The sequence below is a fragment of the Berghia stephanieae genome, chromosome 5, assembly GCF_034508935.2.
Source record: "Berghia stephanieae isolate SIO BIC M18660-M18661 chromosome 5, UCSD_Bste_1.3, whole genome shotgun sequence".
NCBI lineage: Eukaryota > Metazoa > Mollusca > Gastropoda > Nudibranchia > Aeolidiidae > Berghia > Berghia stephanieae.
In genome coordinates this window covers 51171366-51194122 of record NC_088364.1, presented here as the reverse complement: position 1 = coordinate 51194122, position 22757 = coordinate 51171366, and the positions used below count along the sequence as shown (strand labels likewise).

Genomic DNA, 22757 nt, shown 5'->3' with positions numbered 1-22757 from the left:
ATACAAGTTAGAAATGAGTTTTATTTTCTTAGTTTTGCTGTATTGTTTTTAAGAAAACAAGATTTGCTTTTTATTCCGATTTGACTTTCATAGCTTATGGTGTACTTTTGCTCAATTTTCTTTATTCACAGGTTCAAGATGCCTACTCTATCCATGGTTCAAATTATCAAGAAAGACTGAAAACTGATGGGCATTACATTGTTTAGGAAAAAGATAGGCAACAAAAGCAGGAGAAAAGCCGATCAATCTACAACTCCAAAAGAAAGTAAACCTAGCACACCTAAATCCACATCTGCCTCACATTTCAGCACAGGAAAGTAAACTACTGAATTCAACTTTGAGTCTACAATCCTCCCAAAAAATTTTTAAAAAATAATTAAACTGTGCCTGTACTGCTAAGGGCATCCAATCCATCAACCAATGGTTTTTGAAATATTGTAATCGTGGAAATGGGCATTCAAGATGAAATGAAATAATTTTATCGAAAATTTCTATTTGGACAAGAAGTACTCTTGACAAGCACCAAGGGAAAAAGATTTCATAATTGTGAGATGAAAAAAAGAAAAGACGAAAATTCAAAAAAGTTTCCTGTAAAAAACCCTGAAAAAGAGGTTGTTGATTGTTAGTGAATTTCATCCAGGAATCAAAATTGGCTTAAGTTTATTTTGCTCCCTCAGGACCTCAGAATGTACTTCTAAGAGAAATCCCACAATCTGCATAGGAAAATTGTAAAAATCAAGGATGCAAGGATAAAATGGTCCAAATGAAATTTTTGAAGATCTTTCTCAGATCTTATAACTGGCTTTCTGGTCAAGTGCAGATGAGGAAGAGATTAACTGCCAATACTATCGACCAGTTTGCCGTGACGGTTTAGGCCTATTGACAATTCCTAAGCTTGAGGAATCAATATGAAATACAGAATAAAAATTAAGCTTCAAAAATAAGTACCAAAAGAATATTAATAAACCTTCCCCAGTTTTAAAGTCCATCTTATCTACATTAAAAATTTTTTTTTATGATAATTTAATTTCATAGTTGAAATAAAGTTCCTGTTTGACTTTGACAGAATAGATTTCAACTCTACGAATCATTATTTCATTATTTAATTTTTAAAGAAGCAAAGTTGGGATTGAGATAATCAGATGTCACCCATCGAGTTACTCATCATACCCAATGTAGCTTGACATCCATACAATGAAGAGTATTGGTTTGATCAATCACACTGGGTATTCAGTGTTGTTCGTAATTACATAATGTGTCTTTGCTCTGGATTTTATGAAGTAACCGTTATTCTGAGTAATAAAATTCAGAGGTGTCAGTCCGTTACCATCCATTTGTCAGTCCGTTACCGACACTTTTTCTAAGACTGCAGATTCAAATTTTGGACAATCTTTTAAATCTTGCTAGTGGGTTGTAGAACAACATATCATGGTTACTATAAAAGAACTTATTTGTTAATGGAAGGTTTAACTTCAGAAAGTTTGATCCATCTACATATAAAATTGAAAAAGATGGATTTTCTGATGTCAGTCCGTTACCAACATTATAATGTCAAAAAAATTCAAGTTGATAAAGATTCATCTTAATCCTTTTGATATATGATAAGGGCGGACATGATACATGTCCATGGGAAATATTAGCTCCATACAATAAATACATTGTATTTCAGAGCACGAAATGTATGCATTTTTTGTCTGATTTGTCAGTCCGTTACCCGTGGAATTTCCCATACATTACATTATAATTATAATCATGTGTGATTATGATTATATATCATTTTAAAAGAGGACATTTTTAAAACACCGCTAGAACTAGAACCGATCATCCAAAGTTTCGTGATTCGTGATTATTCTTAAATACAGCTATCAAGAGCAAATTTCAAGTTGGGAGACTGGAATATAGGTAGTATGACAAGTTTGGGTGGGGGTGGAGTCACTCTTAATTGAAAGGTTTGGATGAACATGTGAGGTATGAATATGTGGAAATCGGTGAAAAATTTAATGTGCGCATACGTTCGCCACTTACATTCCATACCACTACCACCGCTACTACTACAACCATATCATCATCATCTCTGCCACCACCACTACTACAACTAGCACCATATCATCATATTTTTATTTATCACCCACCACCACTGCAACCACGACCAAATCGTCATCCCTACCACCATCACTAATACAACTCCCACCGCATCATCATCCCTACCGCCACCACATCATCATCCCTACCACCAACACCACTACAAAAACTACTAACACATCATCATATCTACCACCACCACTACTACAACTACCATCACATCATCGTACTGCAACCACTGCCACATCATCATCCCTATCACCACCTATACAGAAACGAGATTCAGATCATCATTTCTGACTCTACCATTACCATCACCTCCACTACAACCACATCATCATCCCTACCACCACCACAACTACTACTACAACGACCAGATCATCATCTGTCCCTACCACTACCACCACTTCTACAACTACATCATCACTCCTACCACCACCACTACTTCTACAATTAAGCCAGATCATCATATCTCTACCCATACCACCACTTCTACTGCTGCCACATCCCTACCACCACCACCACTACTACAGCCACCACCACATCATCATCGCTGCAATCTCTTTACTATAACCACATACACAGCATCCTATCTATCACGAGTACTACAACGACCACTATCATCTCTACCACTAGTACTATAACCACTACCACACAAGGGATCATGATATGAGTATTTTTAAAACATGAAATATGGGGGTGGGTGGTGGCTTTTGACATTGTATGACTAGATGATATCATTCTCTAAGAATATGTATGATTTTATATATAATTAGTCTTTCAAACTTTTGAAATTAAAAAAAAATCATTTGAGTGACATCAAAAATTGCTGCAAGACACATTTAAAATTTGGATTGTGTTTAGGTACGACCTGTTTTAAGTAGGAATGTCTTTTTTAAGTGTATGGAACACTGTGAGGTGGGCTAGAATACCTGGGTGGAAATTTCACTTCTAGTTAGTAAATTTTAAGGCTGGATTTCCTTGGACACCCTGGACTCTGAAGATCAACTTGTTTGATGATGATTTGATGAAGTATTTTTGGTTGCTTTCTCAACAGATTTTGTACATGTCATGCCAGATCTAACTGGCAACATTGAGGAGATTCAGAACTCCCTTAAGGCCTCTTTGGGCCGAGGCCAAAACAACCTTGATCAGAATGTGGTGGCTGCATCCAAGCGAGTACTGTTGCGAAGCATTGAGTTCAAGCCAGCATCTGCACCATTGTCTTTGCAGTGCAGTGCCTTGAAAGCAAAGTACACATTATTAAACCCCTCCACCTCCAAATCTTCACCTTGGAATGGGACAACTGATCAACAAGGTAGATATCTCTCTCTCTCTCTCTCTCTCTCTCTCTCTCTCTCTCTCTCTCTCTCTCTCTCTCTTTTTTTTTTTTCTTTTTTTTTTCTTTCTTTCTTTCAATTTAAAAATTGCTACTTGCTACCTTTGTTTGTTAAAACGTATTATGTATTATGATTATTTAATGTTGCTTCCTACAAACAAATCAGGCCTGTATTTTTTCAGCCAGCAGGCTGATTTCAGACATGAATAATTTTCAGTTTTCAGTATTTCAACTGTTCTTTCATGGAATCCCCAAAGTCTAATAATAGATCGTAACCCGCCACAATCGTGTCAATCTAATTTTAGACTATCGGGGAATCTCCTAGAATGAGTAATTTTTGCTAATGGGTTTTTAGATGAAGATCATGCCATGCATTGTGAAACTACTGATCGGAAATCAGCTAGCTGTTAGCTATCTATCTTTGTTATTTGGAGCGGAGACCACATTTCAGCCCAAAGGGATGAAAAATTGAATTGACAATCAGTAACGAAAAGCATCTCATTATTTCCAGATAAATTACTCTCAAAGAGTTATGTCATAGATGTTACATGCATGCTTTTTTCTTGAAAATTGTAGGTTATGTATGGCTTTAATTAAAGTTCCCAAGTTCGAGATGGCATCTACTTCTATGATGACCCACATGATTGAATCTTTTTAAAGACATCACATTTTTTATATTTTTAACATTTTGAATTAAAAGTTAATGAACATTATGAAATAGAAATGTAAAACAACTCTGCTTTCAGGTAGTAAAGAAATGAACAAAACTGCAATGGAAGGTGGGTCTGAGGAATCACTGCCTCGTCCTAAAGTTGTTCTTTATCCCGAGGAGCATCTAAAGATGGAATGGACTTCAAGAACTCCGTGCCGTATTGGTGCAGGCTTGGTCAATATGGGGAATACTTGCTTTTTCAACTCAACTCTTCAGTGCCTGACCTATACAGCCCCTTTGGTCAACTATTGTATGACTGGTGATCATCGCCAAAAATGTGTGTAAATTTACTTATTCCGTGTATTTATATACTGTGGTTGGAAAAAAAGCATTAAAAATTTTTTTTATGTTGGAAATTCTTGACAATCTTTTTTGCATTTTACAGGAATAATCCAAACATTTTACGGTTGCTTTTATGCATTGAGTCATTGTCTTTTTTTCAGCTTTCTTTTGTTGAATCCTGTTATGTTTTGTTTCATTTTTTTTAAAGAGTGTGCTATTTTTTGTTGTTGTTTTGTTAAGCTGTCTCCTAGTTCTCTATTAATGTGATGTAAATTGATTTATTGCAATGATTTGAGCCCCTTTTGGATGGGGCCCACTTCCTGTGTCTGGATTGGGATTTTAGGTGGTCCCGCACAAGATGCAGGGACAGATTGGGATCTTCAAATTTTTTTTTAAAAATTGAGCTTTTATATAGCGCAATATCCACTAAACGTGCTCAAAACGCTTTACAAGGGGTCCCTGGCCAACAGCAACGCATAACATGTAGGACAAGACATGACGCCCATTAGGCGATATTACAATTTTTGGGTCAGAGAAAATGCTGTTAACGGCCAGGTACTCATTTTACACTTGAGTATGGTGAGAGAATGTGAGTACAGAGCCTTCTCCAAGGACTCAACTATGCGCCGAGTGAGGTGAGTGAGGCTCGAACTCAGGACCTTCTGATCCGAAAGCGAGTGTCATACCACAAGATCACATTGCCGATCTTTCTCTACTTCTTTTCCTTGTTTGAATCAAGTTCCGTTGTTCTGTTTCAGAAATGGGGTTCTCTCTCTGCAGCTGGTTGGGTCTGTTGAATAGTAGCCCGTAATGAACTAGCATTGTATTCAAAGGTTGATAAACAAATGTTACATCTATTCAATGCTAAAGAAAGCAGTATAAAGTCTGGTTGCATTTTACATTACCTATTGTCGTAAGCTCAGTAACACTACTGGTGAACTTTTACCCTGAGATGGTTGAAAATGAAATTATCTTCTTTTCAATTTAACAGGCAAAAAGAATGGTTTTTGCATGATGTGTGAGATTCAAGCCCATATACGAACATCGTTGGAGTGTGGTGGAAGGTCCATCAAGCCTCATTCTATGCTTCAGAAATTGAGATGTAAGGGTGCTTTTCTTTTTTTTTTTTGATCTTCTTTGTCTTTTCTTCTTCTGTTTCCTCCTCCTCATCTTCTTCATCTGCTACTCCTCTCACGTCATTTCCATCTTCTTTTTCTTTCCACTTTTATCATGACATGATCATCAATTATCATAATCTTCTTGTTATTCATCATCTTTATTATTATTATTATTATTATTATTATTATTATTATATTTTCTATTATTAAAGGGACAGAAAACAAGTTTTTAAATTGGAAGCCATTTTTCCAATGGGTCTCTGTTGTTATGTTCTGTAATTTTCACGTTGTACACATGATCATTATCAAAGATTATTACAAATAATAAAATGATATATCACTTTAATAATAACAAGAAATGAAGTGAGTAGGAAAGTGCCAGAAGACACCAGAGAATAAAAAATTTGCGGCGGCAATTGAGCCTCAAATCCGCGACATTATTGGTACAACTCCGCCGATGAAGTCAGATATAATAAAGCTGCCTCTGTTCAAGATATACCTGCTTTGCTTTGCTAATTTCAACAAAAATTTGTCTCTCGGAAATGAAATTCAGGTTGGATGCCAAGCATTACGGGCTGTAATGCAGCCCAATCTCAATTTTTAGTTATTACATTATTTGCTTTTGTAAAGGGCATAGAGCAAAACTTTATTTATGGTTTTGTGATCTACACTTGATTTTATTATTATTATTATTATTATTATTGTTGTAATGTTATGTACGAGTGAACGCATTATAAAAAAGAAGATATATAACTTTTTACCGGAAATTTGGCTTGTTTGAGCATTGAATGGATGGTAACAATTGATTTCCTTTTTGTTCTAGGTATAGCAAAGCATATGAAGTGGGGCAGACAAGAAGATGCTCATGAATTTTTACGATTTGTAATAGATCACCTGCAACAATCCTGTCTAAGTGGTGAAAGCAAGTAAGTGGTGTTGTGCCAGACCATATTTTTGTTTTAGGACTTCAGGTAGATCTGCTATTTATACCAGTAAAATTGTTACATGCGGCTCATTTGTCATCTTTTTTGGCTAAAGGTAGATCTATTCTTTAATATCTCTTATATCTATGATATATTTTTATTTCTTTTTTAACCAGTGGATTCCATTCTATGTTGAACTGCTATACCAGTCTCAATATAAGTTGGTTTGGTGATATGTATTGCCACTGCCTTAAACACGCTCTCTCTCTCTCTCTCTCTCTCTCTCTCTCTCTCTCTCTCTCTCTCTCTCTCTCTCTCTCTCTCTCTCTCTCTCTCTCTCTCTCTCTCTCTCTTTTTTTTTTTTTTCTTTCTTTCTTTTCCATATTTTTTCTCATCCAACCTTCTAACTTCATATTATTGGCAGACAGGCCGATAGATTTTCCTCCTTTTTGACAAATTGTCATTATTCTCACTGATGTTGAGCAAAATTAATCTGAATAAAAGAGGAGTTTACCGTTGGATCTTAAACTTTGGTGTTGTTCCAATTTCAGGTTAGACAGACATAGTAAAGAAACGACTGTGATCAACCAAATATTTGGAGGTTATCTTAGGAGTCAAGGTCAGCAGCTTTGTTCATATTTCGTGCCGCTTTTATTTCAGTATCGAAAATTTTGGGGAAGAATGTCATATTAAGTAAAAGTGGTCCTATGGAGTAATTGAATTGTCATCCATTGTATAGATCAGAGCTAAGAGATTGTTTTGATTGATGTCATTGATGATAAGTATAACCACTGTTATCTTTTTTTAATGTTTAGGATTTGTTCATATTTGTTACTGTAGAAATATTAATATTTTAATTTGAAGGGAGAATGTGTATTTCCTTTTGAGACCTGCTCTAATACTGTTGTATCTTTTGCAAGTGAGTGTATTTACTGGAGCCAAGGAATAGAAGAAATTAACTCATGTACCTTGGTAATATCGTTTTGTGGAGGTATAGAAAAGTTTCTTTTTTTGTTTTCCCTTTTAAAATTGATGAATAATGTTTGAATTGTTCAACTGTAGTTTTTTAAAATGAAAAAATGAAAGGTTACTTACTTTTTAATGTAACAATCTTTTATATTCATAGTGACCTGTCTCCGCTGTCAAGCAAAGTCCAACACATTTGATCCTTTCATGGATCTCAGTTTAGATATTAAGGTAAGTTCAACTCAATGCTTTGAAGTGTGATAAAGAAAATCTCCATTATGGCTTAATTCAAATTACAAATGCAGCAGTTGAAAAAAAAAAAGGAGAATAAGGTTTATTGAATGTAGGACTATCACTTTACACCAAAAAGACATTATTTGTATGATTTTTTCCCCCCACCTCTCTGCGATTATTGTACTTTTTTTTTCCTTTTCTTTTTTTTCATCAGAACCAAATTGGAACATTTAACTTTTTTATTTTTTTATCCCTCCTATTATTAAAATATGTTTGCACTCTACATGCATCTCACCACCTTTTTTGTTTTTTTTTTTTTTTCAAATTACTCTGGTGCCAACCTTACGTAAAAAAAAAATGTGTCTTACACTTTTTTGCTCATTGTACACATTTTGCTCTGGAGTGTATGTATTATTTAATTTTTATTAAGTATTTTTAACAATCCCACATTCTTTTAGTGTACTTAAACACTTTAATCTGTTTGTTGACTTGGATGTTCATATAGGGAGTTCAATATAGTATTATCTGGGTGGGTCATATCAGATTTTTAAGTGGATTTTATATATTGTCTATAAAAGGTATGTTTATTCATTAATTTAAATTATCAATTATAATACTGCTAGTATGGTCTTATTGCCGATTATCAAATTTAGCGCTAATTATCGTTTTTGTAGGATTGTACGCATTTTAAAAAATCTTACTCATTTTGGATCTTCATTGTACACATTTTCATGGGCCAGGGTTGGCAGCACTGCTCAGTTATGATAACAACTTCTGAACTACATCAATCACATAAACACTGAAAAGGACTTTGTTATATCTAAAACTAATCAGAGAGGTGACTACATTGTTGCTTTTACAAAATATACACTTTTGTTCGAATCTTACACTTTTTGGGTTTTAGGGAGATGAGTCAAGAGAAAGTTAGTTGGTTGTTAAAAGGGATGAATAACCCTTGTATTTTTCTAGAAATTGGGCAAACTATATTGAGCACTATTTTTGATTAACTGATGCTTTCATATCTGTTTTAGGGAGTGAACACAGTAGAAGATGCCTTGACAAAGTTTGTGAAACCTGAGACTTTGGAGAATGAAAACGCCTACAAATGTCCAAAGTACGTAATTGTATTTTTTTCTTTATTTCTTTTACTCCTTTCTCAAATCTGAATTTCATATGACTTTAATGTGTAAGTGTAAGTGCTCACATGTTGATCAGATTCAGTGACAGCTTTAACATGCTGTCAAAGAGAAAAAGTCAGTCCAAAGGATGGGATCTTTTGGATTGACAAGGTCACTCTTAATATGCTTTCTACGCATCTACATGTTATCCATTTCTGTCTTGGAATGAGATTTCATGGTTTTGTTATAGGCCTGGCTTGGATTCTTAGCCAAATGGGAATCAGTCAAATGTATGGTTAGGTTTTTTTCTTTTTTCCTTATAAATCATCTATCTGTTATGTAGTCGTATTGTTTTTCATTTATGATATTAGTGCATTCAAGTATTTCCTTAGCATTGCCAGACAAGGCATGTTTGCATATTGTTCTTGGAATTTCAAAATTCCTGATTTTTGTTCTCATTCCAATATTCCCTAATTTCTAATTATTTTCTGCGATTTTGATTGTATTTCATTATTCTAGACATCACCATCATCATCGCATCTTATATAACTCCCATATTTGTCCCAAATTTTCCCTGAATTTTGTCTTTAACAAGTTGGCAGGTCTAGAATCTCCTCCATATCTCTATTTGAACCAGTCACCTTTATCTTATTTTTCTTTTGGGTGCTTTAACTGCTGATCTGCAAATATTTGACAAAGTAGGCTGAAAATATAATCTTCGACATAAAATGTTCACATCTAGATATGTAAGCCTCCGTAGTCCCAAAACAATTTTAATTTTTTCCTTGATATTGATTTTGATTCCCACCTAATATTAGTGGTCTTGATGGTTTATTACATTGATTTTTGTGTGCCTTGCTTTTAAATAATGTCAAGGGTCTTGGCCCTGTTCCCATAACAATTTGTAATTTTAACAATTGTAATCTTGACTTTTTCATTTCAGGTGTAAACATAAAGTTAGAGCTCATAAGAGGTTTTCCATCCAGAAACCTCCAAACATTTTGACTCTACAACTAAACAGGTTTGTCGTTTTTGTTATTTTAAATTGTGGGGCTTGGTGACTCAGCGGGTATCGTGTCTCCTCTTGTCACAAGTCAAGCGTAATGTCTGGTTGGATGGGTGACAGTGATCACTGGGAATTCTGGGCGAGACATTGTGTTCTTGGGTAAGGCAATTCATATACCTTATCCCCACTTGACTCGGGTGTGAATGAGTTCTGGCTACCAGATGATGGATATTGTAAAAGTGATAGTATAAAAAGGATACCAAACAGGCAACTTATACTACGTGGAGTGGAAAGTTGGTTCCATATTGCCTGCTGAGGGAATACATGAAATATTATGAAATACATTGAATGGGTTAATCCGTTGAAATGTGCTATATAAATGTTCATATTTTTTAGTTAGTTAAAGACTTTATTGCTTATACAATCCCTATACCCATTGTTTTTCACATACCAGTTGGGAGTTTATTCTACAAATTCTGGGTGCCAAACGTTTTTGAGCGTTTTCAATGATTTAATCTTGCAGCGGTCGGTGCTATTTTATGTCAAATTAATGTATGACTTTTTGACAGGATATGACTGCTATTTCCATTGTTTTCAGCAAGAGATTGGTAACTGCGATAAGGTTAACTTCTGGAGAAGATAGAATAAAATCACAGTTGCTAATCTCTTGCAAACAGCAATGGAAACAAAAGTCAAATTCTGGCAAAAGTTGGGTCTTTTTTTTTTTAGTGAAATCGGTCCTGTCACCTCTAGGGCAGACCTACCTATTTGAATATCTTTTGATTTTGTAAATCTTGGGAGGTAAGAAGGTTGTTGTGGCTATAATTAACTTTAAAAATCAACAATTTACTGGCATAAGAAATAAATGACACTTCAATACCCTTGTTAAAATGGCATAAACTTTAAGTTCCAATAGGTTTTAATGACCTATAGATGCTCATGAAGTTTTTTAATTGGAGCCAAAATTTCGTAATTCTACGATTTTGTGTAATAGTGGATATGTCTACTCTAGTGTTAAAGATTGTTGTAGTTCAGGGGTTATAATAAAAGCTTTTGTTTTAAATACCATTGTGAAACCATTTCCTGCAAATAGTTATAATCAAACTGAAGGGAATTTTTTATTATCACCATTGTTTTTTTTTTTTTCCAGATTTGATTTCCAGCGGCATTTGTCTGGAAAAATCAACAGGTTTATTAAGTATCCAGAGCGTATCAACCTTCGGAACTACATGAGTCAAAGACAGGTAATTTTGAATCTTGTTTTGCAAGGATTTATAAAATGCGCTTGGCTCGGCAACTTTGGTAGGAATCTGTAAATGGAAATAAAACTCTGAAAGTCTCAAGACAAGACTCTTTTTTGAATATTTGAATTCCTCCATTTCTTCAATAATTTTGGAGTGAATTGTAAAATGTTTAAATGTAAGATGGCTAGCTAAGTAGAGCTTTCAACTGAGAAATCTGGCATTTCTGCTAAAAATTGCATGGGATAAACATATATCAGGGAAACATGGGCCATAGTCGCAAACCCATCCGGAAACTGCAATAGTTATCGGCCATATCCAGAGTGGCCAACCTTCCCGATTATTTCGGGAAATTCCCTAAATGGATCCACCGTTCCCGATGTCCCGAAACTGCGTTTTTTTTCCCGAAATCAAACCCATCGTAAAAAAAAGACGAATTGCGAATGAAAATCTGTACGAATTTTTTTAGTACTCTTTGCCTAGTAATCGTGTGTAGCGTCGATTGTCTTCTGGGTATCGATTATGCTCTATCCTCTATTATTATAATAATCAAATTTTAAATCTAGCTACTCGACTTTTTCCTTCGATACGGACATACTTGGTGTTCACATTTGAGTTGCTCGTTTTTATCTCCCAAAGTGGAGTGTTGATTCTTCTTTGTTCTTGTTGACATTACATTGCCGCCTTTGCGCATTTGCCGTCATATTTAACTTCATTGACGATCCTTGCTTAGTGTTTTGTGTTTCCCAATGGATTTTTCTTTAAAACTGCGTGATTCATCTATCGTGTGTTATCTGATGTGACTTTTAGATTCATTTTTGGCCACTGGTACATCTACTTAAATACGTGTCTAACTAAATATATCTAGATCTAGACTATCTAGTCTAGATATTCTAGATCGAGTTATCGGCGATCGAGAATCTAGAGATCTACTGATAATAAGCACTAGGATGAAAATTGAGACTTTCTTTTTTCTTTCACTAGCAATTCAGGAGGAGTTTCCATTCATTAAAAAGTCAAACAAAGGTGACACTTTCGGTTTCTGTAGCGTGTGTAATGTTGATATCAGTGTTGGGAGTGGTGGGAAAGATGATATTAAAAAGCACACTGGTGGACAGAAACACCAAATTGCGCTGAAGGAAGGCAAAGCAATTCAGCCAGTCACTTCATTTTTTGGGAAATTAGATGACATAAGCACCATCAGAGCTGAGGTTGTGTGGACCCAGTTTATTATACAAAAATCCCTGCCATTAAGAATCAGTGATGATTTTGGAAAGGTGTTGAGACAGATGTGTCCAGATTCTGAAATAGCCAAAAAATTTTCCTGTGGAAAGACAAAAACCAAGTCCATAGCTGATTGTATTAGTAAAGAAGTTACGTCGGAGTTGGTTGAGAAAATGAAACATTTCCCTTTTGGTCTAGAAACTGATGGAAGCAGTGACAATCACAACAAACTTTATCCCATTGTTGTCACAATTTATTGTACGGAACGTGAAGTTGTGACCGAACTACTGTCTGTTCCAGCCTTAGAAGAGTCATCAACGGCAGTAAACATCACTAAGTTTATGCTTGATGAGCTGCAGAAGTACAAGATTCCCATAGTAAATTGCATGTCTTTTATGTCTAATAACGCAAATGTTATGGTTGGCTCAAAAGGAGGTGTCAGTGTGCTACTGAAGAAAGAGCAACCAAATCTTATTGTGCGGTAACCAAAAATTTTCCCTAATTCAGTTTCTGAAAAGTTGGCCACCCTGCATAGCCTGCTAATACTGCAGGCTGGAAATTTATAATTATAACTTTGTTGAAAAATTTTCATTTTCAAGAACTTGCTGTTCTCTCTCCTTTTATTTCCTTTGATTATGTATCTGAGCATTGTACACATATCGGTTAATTCCCGAGAACAAACAACAAATACTACTGGTGTTGATCTGTCAACTTTGATATTATGCATTCTGTTTTAAAGGGATCTCGGATATCATTTTTCAAATCCCTCATTGTTATTTAATTATTACTTTATTTTTTCCTGTTTTATTCCAGGGTGAGCCAATATTGTATCATTTGTATGGTGTCTTGGTCCACTCTGGCCACAGCAGTGACTGTGGACATTACTACAGTTATGTCAAATCCCCCAGTAAATCCTGGTACTGCATGAATGATTCAATGGTAGGTGAAACAATACCGTGGAAATTGATTGATTTTTATTTGATGTGGTATAAGATAATACATATAATATAATGATATCTCAAGTTTAGAGTGAAATGATCTCAATCCTATATTGCCATTTGGATTTACTGTATCAATTAAAAAGATTTATTATTTTTTTCTGTCTAAACAAAATATTAGCGATTCAAAATATCCAAGCTTATGCCGTTTTCATGAAAGAAGTTGAGAAAAGCAATGCCTGTAAATTTATATTCGTCTCAGTGTGTTTAATATATAAAAGGCTTATGATTAAAAAGAAAATAACAAAAAACGTGACCATTTATAAAGTGCAATATCCCCTAAACGTGTTCAAAACACTTTACAAGGGGTCCCTAGCCAACAGCAACATTTAACATGTCAGGCAAGACATGACTCCTGTTAGGCTATAATACAAATTGTTTTTTTTTTTTTTGACATAGACAATGCTGTTATCTAAGTAAGGTGAGAGAAAGTGAGTAGAGTGCTCTTTCCAAGGACTCAAACTATTATGTGTCACTCAAGAGTGGGACATGAACCCTGGTCCTTCTGGTCTGAAGGATGTGCCATACCACATGACCACATAGCTTAATAATAATAAATTCGATATAATGAATCATATTTCTTACTAAGTAAAATTTGCAGTCCATCTGGCATGTAATAAAGGCTATTTTTAAATAGATTAGATTGACAGTAATTTTGTTGATTTGATTTGTTTAATTGTTAACATATTGTTGGTTTTATTTTTGGTCTGTCTGTTTGTTTTGCCTAAGTTTATTTTGCTTCCCAAAATGTTTTATTTGAAATATAATAATATTACATGACCTTTTTATTTCATAATCATGACTTGGTCACGCATTAGACCTCATACTGTATATTTCTCTTTTCAGGTGCATCAAGCCAACCATCAGAGGGTTTTCTCTGAAGATGCTTATGTCCTATTTTATGCCCGTGTAAATCGCAGCAGTTCTGCGCCTTCCACTCCAAAGAGTGATAATATCAAGTCATCTGCTGTTCCATCTAAGGTTGATCTTTCTGTTTTGTTGTACTTTCTATGTTTTTTTTTTCTCTGATTTAGTGCCATCGTAAAAGAGCTTTTATTTAAAAAAAAAAAGATGAATGATTACTGCCAAGGAATACTGATACAAACACTGGCATTTACAACCCTCCCCCCTCCCCCCACCAAAAAAAATATCAGTATTTTAATTGTTTTTTTTTTTGTTTTTTTTTCGACTATATATTTCTTAAAATTTATCATTTCCATAAAGCTGTGAAGCAACATAAATATTGTGTTTTAAGGCATTAAAAAAGTTTTGCTTCTGTTTTGTTTTACCATATGGGTATAATGAAAAATTATTTTACAATCTTCAATTGATTTTGATAAAAAGATATGATTTCTTTATTGCTGTCAATGATTTGTATTTCACAAACTTAATGGGAATGCCATAATTTTAGATTGAATTTTGGGGGAATCTTTGCATTCTTTTGCCTGGTCTTGTTTATATAACAGTCATGAGAATGACAGTTATAAACTATTTTTGTATTCAATAAAACTTTTCTTTTATGTTGGTGGCTATGTGTATTGTCTTTCTAGTTTGCTTTCTATCTTGGATTGAGACAACTTGATTTTGTCCAAGCCTTGACTGAAGTCTTTTTAAAATTTTTATTTGGTAGGCATTGATTATTCGTTTTTTTTTGTGAGAGATGATAAATTATTTCCTGTAAATGATCTCTTTGACCTAATGTCTTTTAGTATAAGAAACTACCTGAGTGCTCACTCTGTCTGCAAATCGCCATCATTGTCAAAATTTGCGCCCTTGAGGTGTCTCTTAAGTCTTAGAAAAGGATACAGTCACTGGGAGCTAAATCAGAACTGCTCTTCGACTTCAAGAAAACTTCCTTTTCCAGTATGATCATGCGCATGAGCATTCTAGATATCTAACGAGTACATACCTTTCTGTAACCCAGGATTTCTCGAACGATATATATCCATCTCTTCCCTATAAAATTCCATGCCTTTGTGAAATGTCTGTTTTATCGAGCAATTAGCTCGATTAAGTTTGTCAATTTCTTTGGTTGATTTGCTGCCGTTGATGCACTTTGTGGGCGATCACTGTGAGCCTGCTCATTAATGTTGGTGGAGACAGCATCAGTTCCAGCAAAGCATAATATAACCCACCTTTGAACTGTTTGACAACCCACAAGTAATCATAAACACGTTTCAGCCTTTTATGAATGTTTATGGGTGCACATTTCTCTGCAGTAAAGAACTCAGTAACAGCACGCTGTTTATTGCATAATTTATTTTTGTGTGGTTTCTTTGACTGACCTGTTGGAGTAGAGGTTCTATTAAATAAGGTGAATTAAAATCAAGAAATGGCAGCTTAAACCTTTTTGGTGTCCTAATGGAAGAATAAATAATGCACATTTTGATTTATAGTTTTGGTGAATTCAATACAATCAGAGATATTCAATAGGCGTCAAGACTTTTCAGGATAACCTAGTAGAGAGATGCTTAAACCAAATCTACACTCATGAAATAGTTTGGTACTATCTTGGCTACTATCTTGGCTCATTAGCTGAATTATGAATGAATATGAAAAAGCAAAGTCTTGAATCATTAAGGTCGATTTTATGATGAAACTTGCTTGGTAATGTTAATTGTTTTCATTTTTCAACAGAATTCTTTCATTGGTCCAGTATTACCCAACCACATGTCACACAGTAAATCTCACATGATTAATGGGATGCATGGTAAGTAAAAGTTTTTATTGATGTTAGTTTTAATATAAAAATAGCTTTCTGAGATTCTTCGTGTCAGTTAATTGTAACCGTGTCATTTTAATTTCTTTCTCTTCTAATATGTTCTGCTTTGGATTATGCAACTGAATTAGCTCGGTCACCACACTGAGCAGTTGTACTTTTTGGTATTAGAAATGTGGCTGTTACTTCATTTGGACAATTGAAGACGAAAAGTGAGCTTTTATAGAACACAATATCCACTAAATGTATTTGAAATTCTTTAAAAGGGGTATCAAGACAACAGCAACACCTTACATGTAGACACGACATACCTGTAAGGTGCTATTACAGTTTTATTTCAACTTAGTAGACAATGCTATTACCACCAGGTACATTTTTACACCTGAGAATGGTGAGAAATGTAAGTAAATGGTCTTTTCCAAATTCTCTGCTTTGCACTGCCAAACGGCAGACTTGAAATAGGAACCTGTAGGGTCACAAGTCAAATCATTCCACTGCACCACAGAGTCACATAAAATAACTTAAAAAAAAAAAAAAATTTGATCATTTTTTAATATTGTATGTAGGTATTGTCTGACCTAGAATTCAGATGACATTAAATTTTTGTTATGAGAGTCTCATGCCAGAAATGAATTGTTGATCCTAAACAATAATTTAAATGTATTCTTTATTGTTAGAAATATTTTAGGTCTCATCATATTTCTCTCCCAACTCAACAATTTAAAAAATTATTATTATTTTTATTTTTTTTGTGAAGGAAAACCATCGAGTGAAATTGGGATGCCCATACCACGTGAACAGAAAATCTCAGTAAGCACACCTAAAATAGTCTCCCATGCCTCATCCTTGCCTGACTCTCATAGGAAGATTTCATTTCCTATACTCACTTCTCAGCAGAAGAAGTTACAGCAGCAACATGAACAGAACGATAAGGATGATGGAAATCGCATTGTCCTTCAAATCAAACATGGCAACTCAACGACTATGTTGAAGTCTCCTGATGGCAAGTCCAAAGTTGTCAATGGAAATGTCAGTAAATTGCCTTGGAGTCAGAATAAAACAGGTCTTGTGCCCTACAATGATGATGATTCTGATTCTGAGCAAGAAAATAAATCTTCATCTTCATCTTCAAAAATCACAAATATTTCTGCTTCAACTGTGAAAAAATCAACACTTGACCAAAACAGCACAAAATCGCTGCTGTCATCCGGTGATAATAATTTATCTGTGAATCTATCCTCCCATAAAAATAATTCTGTTTCACTTTCTAATGGAGCAGGTGATAATACTTCTCACAAAACCCAACACCGAGAGAAAAAACACTCATCATTATCATCATCAAAAACTCCTTTTGTGTGGGAGAGCTCACCATCATCTACCTCTGATCCCAGTAAATCGTCTGACAGCCAGTCAGATAGTCAACAATATTCCTCCCAATCTCCATCAACATCGAACAGTTGCTACAAATCTCAACTCTCAGATGGCAAACACAGGCCAATTACCTCATCTCATAATTCATCTACCTTGTTATCACCACCAAAACAGTTCGGAGGAAAATCACACCTCTCCCTAGACTTGCCAAATACATCGGGCACTAAGGTTAAAAGTTGTGGAGGTACATGGTACATCTCTCCCCAAGAAGGAGCTCCCAGTCCACGTGGCTCAAACTCCAGCTCCAATAGTGTCAATTCAACATCAGAGTGGATGGTGGAATCAAAAGGTGATTATTAATGATTGCTTTGATATATAGTATAACGTTTTATTCGATACACCTGGTCCTAATTGTCTACAAATGAGGTTGTGCTTGATTTATTTTTTCATTATTCAACCCAGGGAAACTGATGAAAACGAAATCCATCCATAGCTCTCCAGAATGTTTTAATATTATTGATGTCCTTTTGTTTTGAATGTCATGAAAATGATCTTTTGGCACAGCCTCATATATATTTACATCCCATGCAAAACTGTTTAGTTTCTCTTACTCACTTCTCTGACATTGCACCTTCTCTTGGTTCCTTAAAGTTTTCTCTTTGCTCAATCTTCAATTCAGCATTTTAGCACTCCCAGTTTCTACTGAAGACATGGTGACACAATGTGAACTATGTCCTGTACTGTTTTGAACGGGAAAAAATAATTAAAAAGAAATATCAAATTTTTTTTGGTTGAAATTCCTGCTTCAAAAATGTTTCAGTGGTTGGGGGGGGGGGGGGGGGGGGGGGGGGGGGGGGGAATTCAACTTTCTGTTTTCAATATAAACTTAAAGGAATAATCTAAGATGTACTATATAGTAAATTTGCAAATCATAAGGAAAATGTACATTTTTGTGATGGGTGATTAATCCAAACTATTAAAATATGAGCTTACGGAAAAACAGCACATCAGCGATTGGCATCTTGTTTCTTCTTTTTTTATGACATTTAAGTGATGAGGGATTATGACAGAAAAATACATTTAGGACAATGATTCTTCTTTTTGTTCTTCTTCTCCTTAGCACCGGTATTCACAAATAGTGCTCATGGGGCCTTAAAATAGTTCTTTTGGTATCACACAAGTTCATTCATTCTTCTACAGAATCACCACAAGTCACACACATGTCTTGTTCAAATTTCACATAGAATCACGATAAGCAGAATTAAAAAAAATTTTTTTAGACGCTATTTGAAGACTGGCAGACTTTCACTTTGTCTGGTTTTTGGTTGTAAAGAATTCCGTACGATTGGAGCCGAATATGCAAATCCGCTTTCAGTAAACTTTGTTCTTGGGATATTTTTCGCCATTAGCGAAGAACTGGCAGATCTCAGAGATCGAGTTGGTTTGTATTCCCTTACAAGGCAATCGAGGTATTCAGGTGATGTATGGTGAAGACTATTGTAAGCAAAACATGCGATTTTGTATGTTATTCTTTTCTCTATTGGAAGCCAGTGTAGTGACTTAAGGTCTTGTGTTATATGGTCCCAGGGCTTTGTCCTTGTGACTTTGCGAGCAGCTTTGTTTTTCATCAACTGTAGTCTGTTCAGTGATGTTTTAGGTAGTCTGTACAGCAGAGAGTTACAATAATCCAAGCAGCTGGTAACAAGGGCATGGATTAGTGGTTTACGTTTCGTCGTCAATTTAGATGTCCTATTCTGCATATCATTTGGGGGGCGATATGAACCGCCTGACAACACTTTGTCATGTGTGTGTGCATGTCATGGTGAGTGTCAAAATAGAATCCAAGGTTTCGAATGACATTGGAATTTTTTATTACGGATTCGTTGGACATTTGGTCAATGGGTAATTCATTTTCTTTAGCAAGCTTTTGAAACCTTCCTGCCCTCTGATTGTTTGATCTATCCACAGATTCAAGGCATTTGTTGAAAGCTTGCACCATTCTTCTGGAAGTTTTAAATATGACCTTAAAATTTTTAAGTTTGGAGAAAATATGAATAATTATAATGACCTCACAGAATGGCTTTATGATCAGTCTTATGTTAAGTGTTTGAAGTAGAGCTTTCAAATGGAAAGACTTTGATAACCAAAGTCAATTCTTTGTGTAAATTCAGTCTTTTTAAAAAATCTGCAATTCACAAACTTTTAAAATTGGACTTTAGACATCAACTGCTCAAAACTATCAGTGAAATTTTGATTAAGAGTGTGCTAATTTAATAGACAAAAGACTTAAATCTGAGGTGGATATCATAAAGTAGGTTCAAATCAAAATATAGGCCTAGATTAGCGCTATAATCCTTGACCCCGAAATAAAGATAATAAACTGGGTGGGGTTCCTGACCTCCCATAGTGGGCAGGGGGAAAACTTACTGTCTTCTATCCCCCTTTTTGTCTATTTTCCAACATGCTCTTTGTCTTGGAATGCGATTTCTTGGTTTTGTCCTGGCTCTGGTTGGGAGGGAAACAGTCAAATGAATAGTTTGCGTTAAAATGGGAGATATATTTTTGTCTTGTAAATCATCTCTCTATTTTGCACTGTATTATTTTTAGTTTTACTTTTATATATGATTTGTTAACATTTGAGTGTGTTCCTCTTGGTGGGGACCTGTGCTTGGGTCAGGATGAGACATTAAGGTTATCTTTGATAGTGTGTTCTTGGAATCTACATCTGTTCCCTATTTGAACCAGTTCCCCTTTGTCATACTTTTTATTTGATGCTTTAATTGTAATTCTATAACTTTTGACAATCCCATTTCCTTCCATTTTATTGGCGCTGATATGACCTAAATGTTTTTCAAGCACCATAAAACTTTTGAAAACAAAAACAAAACAAAGATGATTTTTTTTTTTAATCTTCAGACGCTCCCAAGAAAAAGACAAGATGAATGTAATTATTGGGGCCATATGGGTTTAATTATTTTTAATTATTTACGCTCCCAAGAAAAAGACAAGATGAATGTAATTATTCGGGCCATATGGGTTTAATTATTTTTAATTATTTATGTACATTGTGGGCAAGGAATTGTTTGCAACTTAAATTAATTCTCTGTAGCAGGAGAAGATTTGAGAGAGAAAGGGCTATTACTATTAACAGTTTTTATTAATTTAATTTTCTCATTGAATTTCAGGAAACCATGTGAAATCTCTTAAAGACAGCAAAGATGTTTCTCAACCTTTAATAATAAACTGCTCCACTGAGAACAAATCCAACGGTGGAAAATTACCAGTTCCTGCAAGAATAGATTCATCTTTACCCTCTCCCAAACGCAAAATATTTTCAAATAATGATAAGCAGCCATCATTTCCCAGTCTATCACAAACCCCTCCTCCTGCTGAATCCAAACAATCAAAAGTTTTTTCACACAACGGAAGTGCCACTCCAGTGGATATCAGTGACAAACAACCACTTTTGTCTCCGGCAAGCTCTCAAAGCAGTGAGAGTAGTTCGAAACAGTTTAGCAAATTGTTTAAATCTAGAAAACGCAAGCTTGAGCATAATTCAAGAGACAGAAGCCAGTCCTCTAGTGATGAAGAGGGTAAAAATTCCTTAAAGAAGAAGAAAAAGAAAAATAAACATAAAAAGGGAAAAGAGGATAGAAAGAAGTTGATTTCAGATTCTGATTCAGAAGACTGTGATAAGGTATCTAATAGTAAAAGCAAAAAACACAAAAAGGAAAAGGATATCAGAAAAAGACAATTGTCTGATTCTGATGACTCTTCATCGACCAGTGACGATAACGCTTCGAATAGTCGAAAGAAAGCCAAGAGTAAAAATAAAAACAGAAAACAGTCCTCAAGGGATTCTGAAAACAGTTCATCATCCAGTAGTGAGGAGGTATATGAATGGGTGGAGAAGACAATTGAATCGCCTTTGTCAAAGGGAAAGGTCAACCCAGGTGAGGAAAAATATTTCTTTTTGTGGTATCTGAATTTGAATCAATTGCAAATTTGTTTTTTTTCTTCATCTTTTTCTCCAAAGTCTTATATAATCTTCATGATTTCTGCTCAGTTTCAAAGAAAAGTATACTGTTATGGTTTCAGATCTGTAAATCCTCAGACTATAATCGGAAGGGTAAATCATCAGTATTGGCGAACAATTGATCCACCAACTTTCTTCCTGTGAAAATTAAAAAGAAAAAAAATGGGTAGTTGAACACTCTTGAATCTTAGTGCTATTAGTGTAATAAAATTTCCTCCTACAGTCAACTCTAGATTTTTAGATTCCCTACTGAAATCTCCTTCGCTTTTGAAATTTTTTTTTTGTTCATTTTTATTTCAAAATGCCAGAATATTTTGTTGATCATTCTTGCTGGCCTTAAAAATGTTGAATTGATAGTGGTGGGAATACACAATTTCCAACTATTCTGTTTTCTAGCATTTACAGGACTGTGATTTAAGGATAGAAGAATCCCATTATTAAAGAGAAATAGTGAAAGAGCAATCACTGATATCATTTGGCATTTAAAATCTAATTTGGCCTTAGGTACAGTTGGAGTTGATCTTGAGTTCTCTTGGATTCATTGATCCAAGGACCACTTTATTCCTTTATATATGAAAAGAAGAATGGATTCTTCAAACGTTTCTGTAATATTGCAGCGAAAAATAGGGTAGAACTTATCTCCTTCCCCCCCCCCCCCCCCCCCCCTGCCCCATTTTTATTTGTGTTGAGCTTATAAACTTGTTCAGTATTGTGACAATGTTGAAAATGCATATTGGTAAAATTCTTTACTATAAAATCTGAGGTGCTTCTCTCTTTATTTTCATTCTACACCCATAGTACAACTACATATTAGCGTATCAAGAATGTTAAGTAGATCATGTAAATGGCTTGCTTTTACATCTTCTATTGTCTTTAGTTTGCGTTCAGTCTTGGAACCATCACATCAAAGACGACGTGTCAATCAGACGAGATGATGATATTAAATCCAAGAAATTGACCTCTTGGGATGGTGCAAGACACTCAAAAGTCAATAAGGAGTTGGAAAAGAATTTGGACTACAGGAATCAAGGTAACTGTTGAAGTGAATTATATGATGCACATTATTATTAATTGTATTATAATCTTGAATACAGTTTGTTTCTTGTTTGCAATTGATTTGAAATATGTTCATTTTTACTTTCCCTCCCATAGCATGCATAGTGCAGACCTGCCTCTTCACGAAAAAGGAAATCAGTATGACATTGTAAAAAAATCAGTATCTGGGGAAAAAAATCAGTATGAGACGTAAAATTATCCAATGGTTGGGCTACTCACCTAATTCTGACAATTTGACACTCAAACTAACCAAAGCGTCACAACCTTCCCCCCCCCCCCCCCCCCCTTATTTTTCCCCAACACCCAAAATGGCACGCACAACGCCAATCTGG

The 22757-nt window shown here is 34.9% G+C and overlaps 1 protein-coding gene across 4 annotated transcripts in view; it reads left to right on the top strand.

The window, feature by feature from the left end:
* LOC144973143 (uncharacterized) overlaps positions 1 to 22757 on the top strand; it is a 36933-nt gene that overhangs the window by 1988 nt on the left and 12188 nt on the right. For 3 of the 4 annotated variants that reach the window (XM_078915242.1, XM_078915244.1, XM_078915243.1), the window contains exons 2-16: positions 3140 to 3400; positions 4168 to 4410; positions 5407 to 5517; positions 6357 to 6459; positions 7008 to 7075; positions 7583 to 7653; positions 8688 to 8770; positions 9718 to 9795; positions 10931 to 11024; positions 13059 to 13184; positions 14090 to 14224; positions 15881 to 15953; positions 16720 to 17682; positions 20519 to 21286; positions 22247 to 22399. In XM_078915242.1, coding sequence (XP_078771368.1) covers positions 3154 to 3400; positions 4168 to 4410; positions 5407 to 5517; positions 6357 to 6459; positions 7008 to 7075; positions 7583 to 7653; positions 8688 to 8770; positions 9718 to 9795; positions 10931 to 11024; positions 13059 to 13184; positions 14090 to 14224; positions 15881 to 15953; positions 16720 to 17682; positions 20519 to 21286; positions 22247 to 22399 — 3316 coding nt within the window. In that variant the 5' untranslated portion in view covers positions 3140 to 3153. Of the gene's footprint in view, positions 1 to 131; positions 3401 to 4167; positions 4411 to 5406; positions 5518 to 6356; positions 6460 to 7007; positions 7076 to 7582; positions 7654 to 8687; positions 8771 to 9717; positions 9796 to 10930; positions 11025 to 13058; positions 13185 to 14089; positions 14225 to 15880; positions 15954 to 16719; positions 17683 to 20518; positions 21287 to 22246; positions 22400 to 22757 lie in introns of all 4 variants that reach the window. The other variant, XM_078915245.1, reaches the window with a different exon arrangement.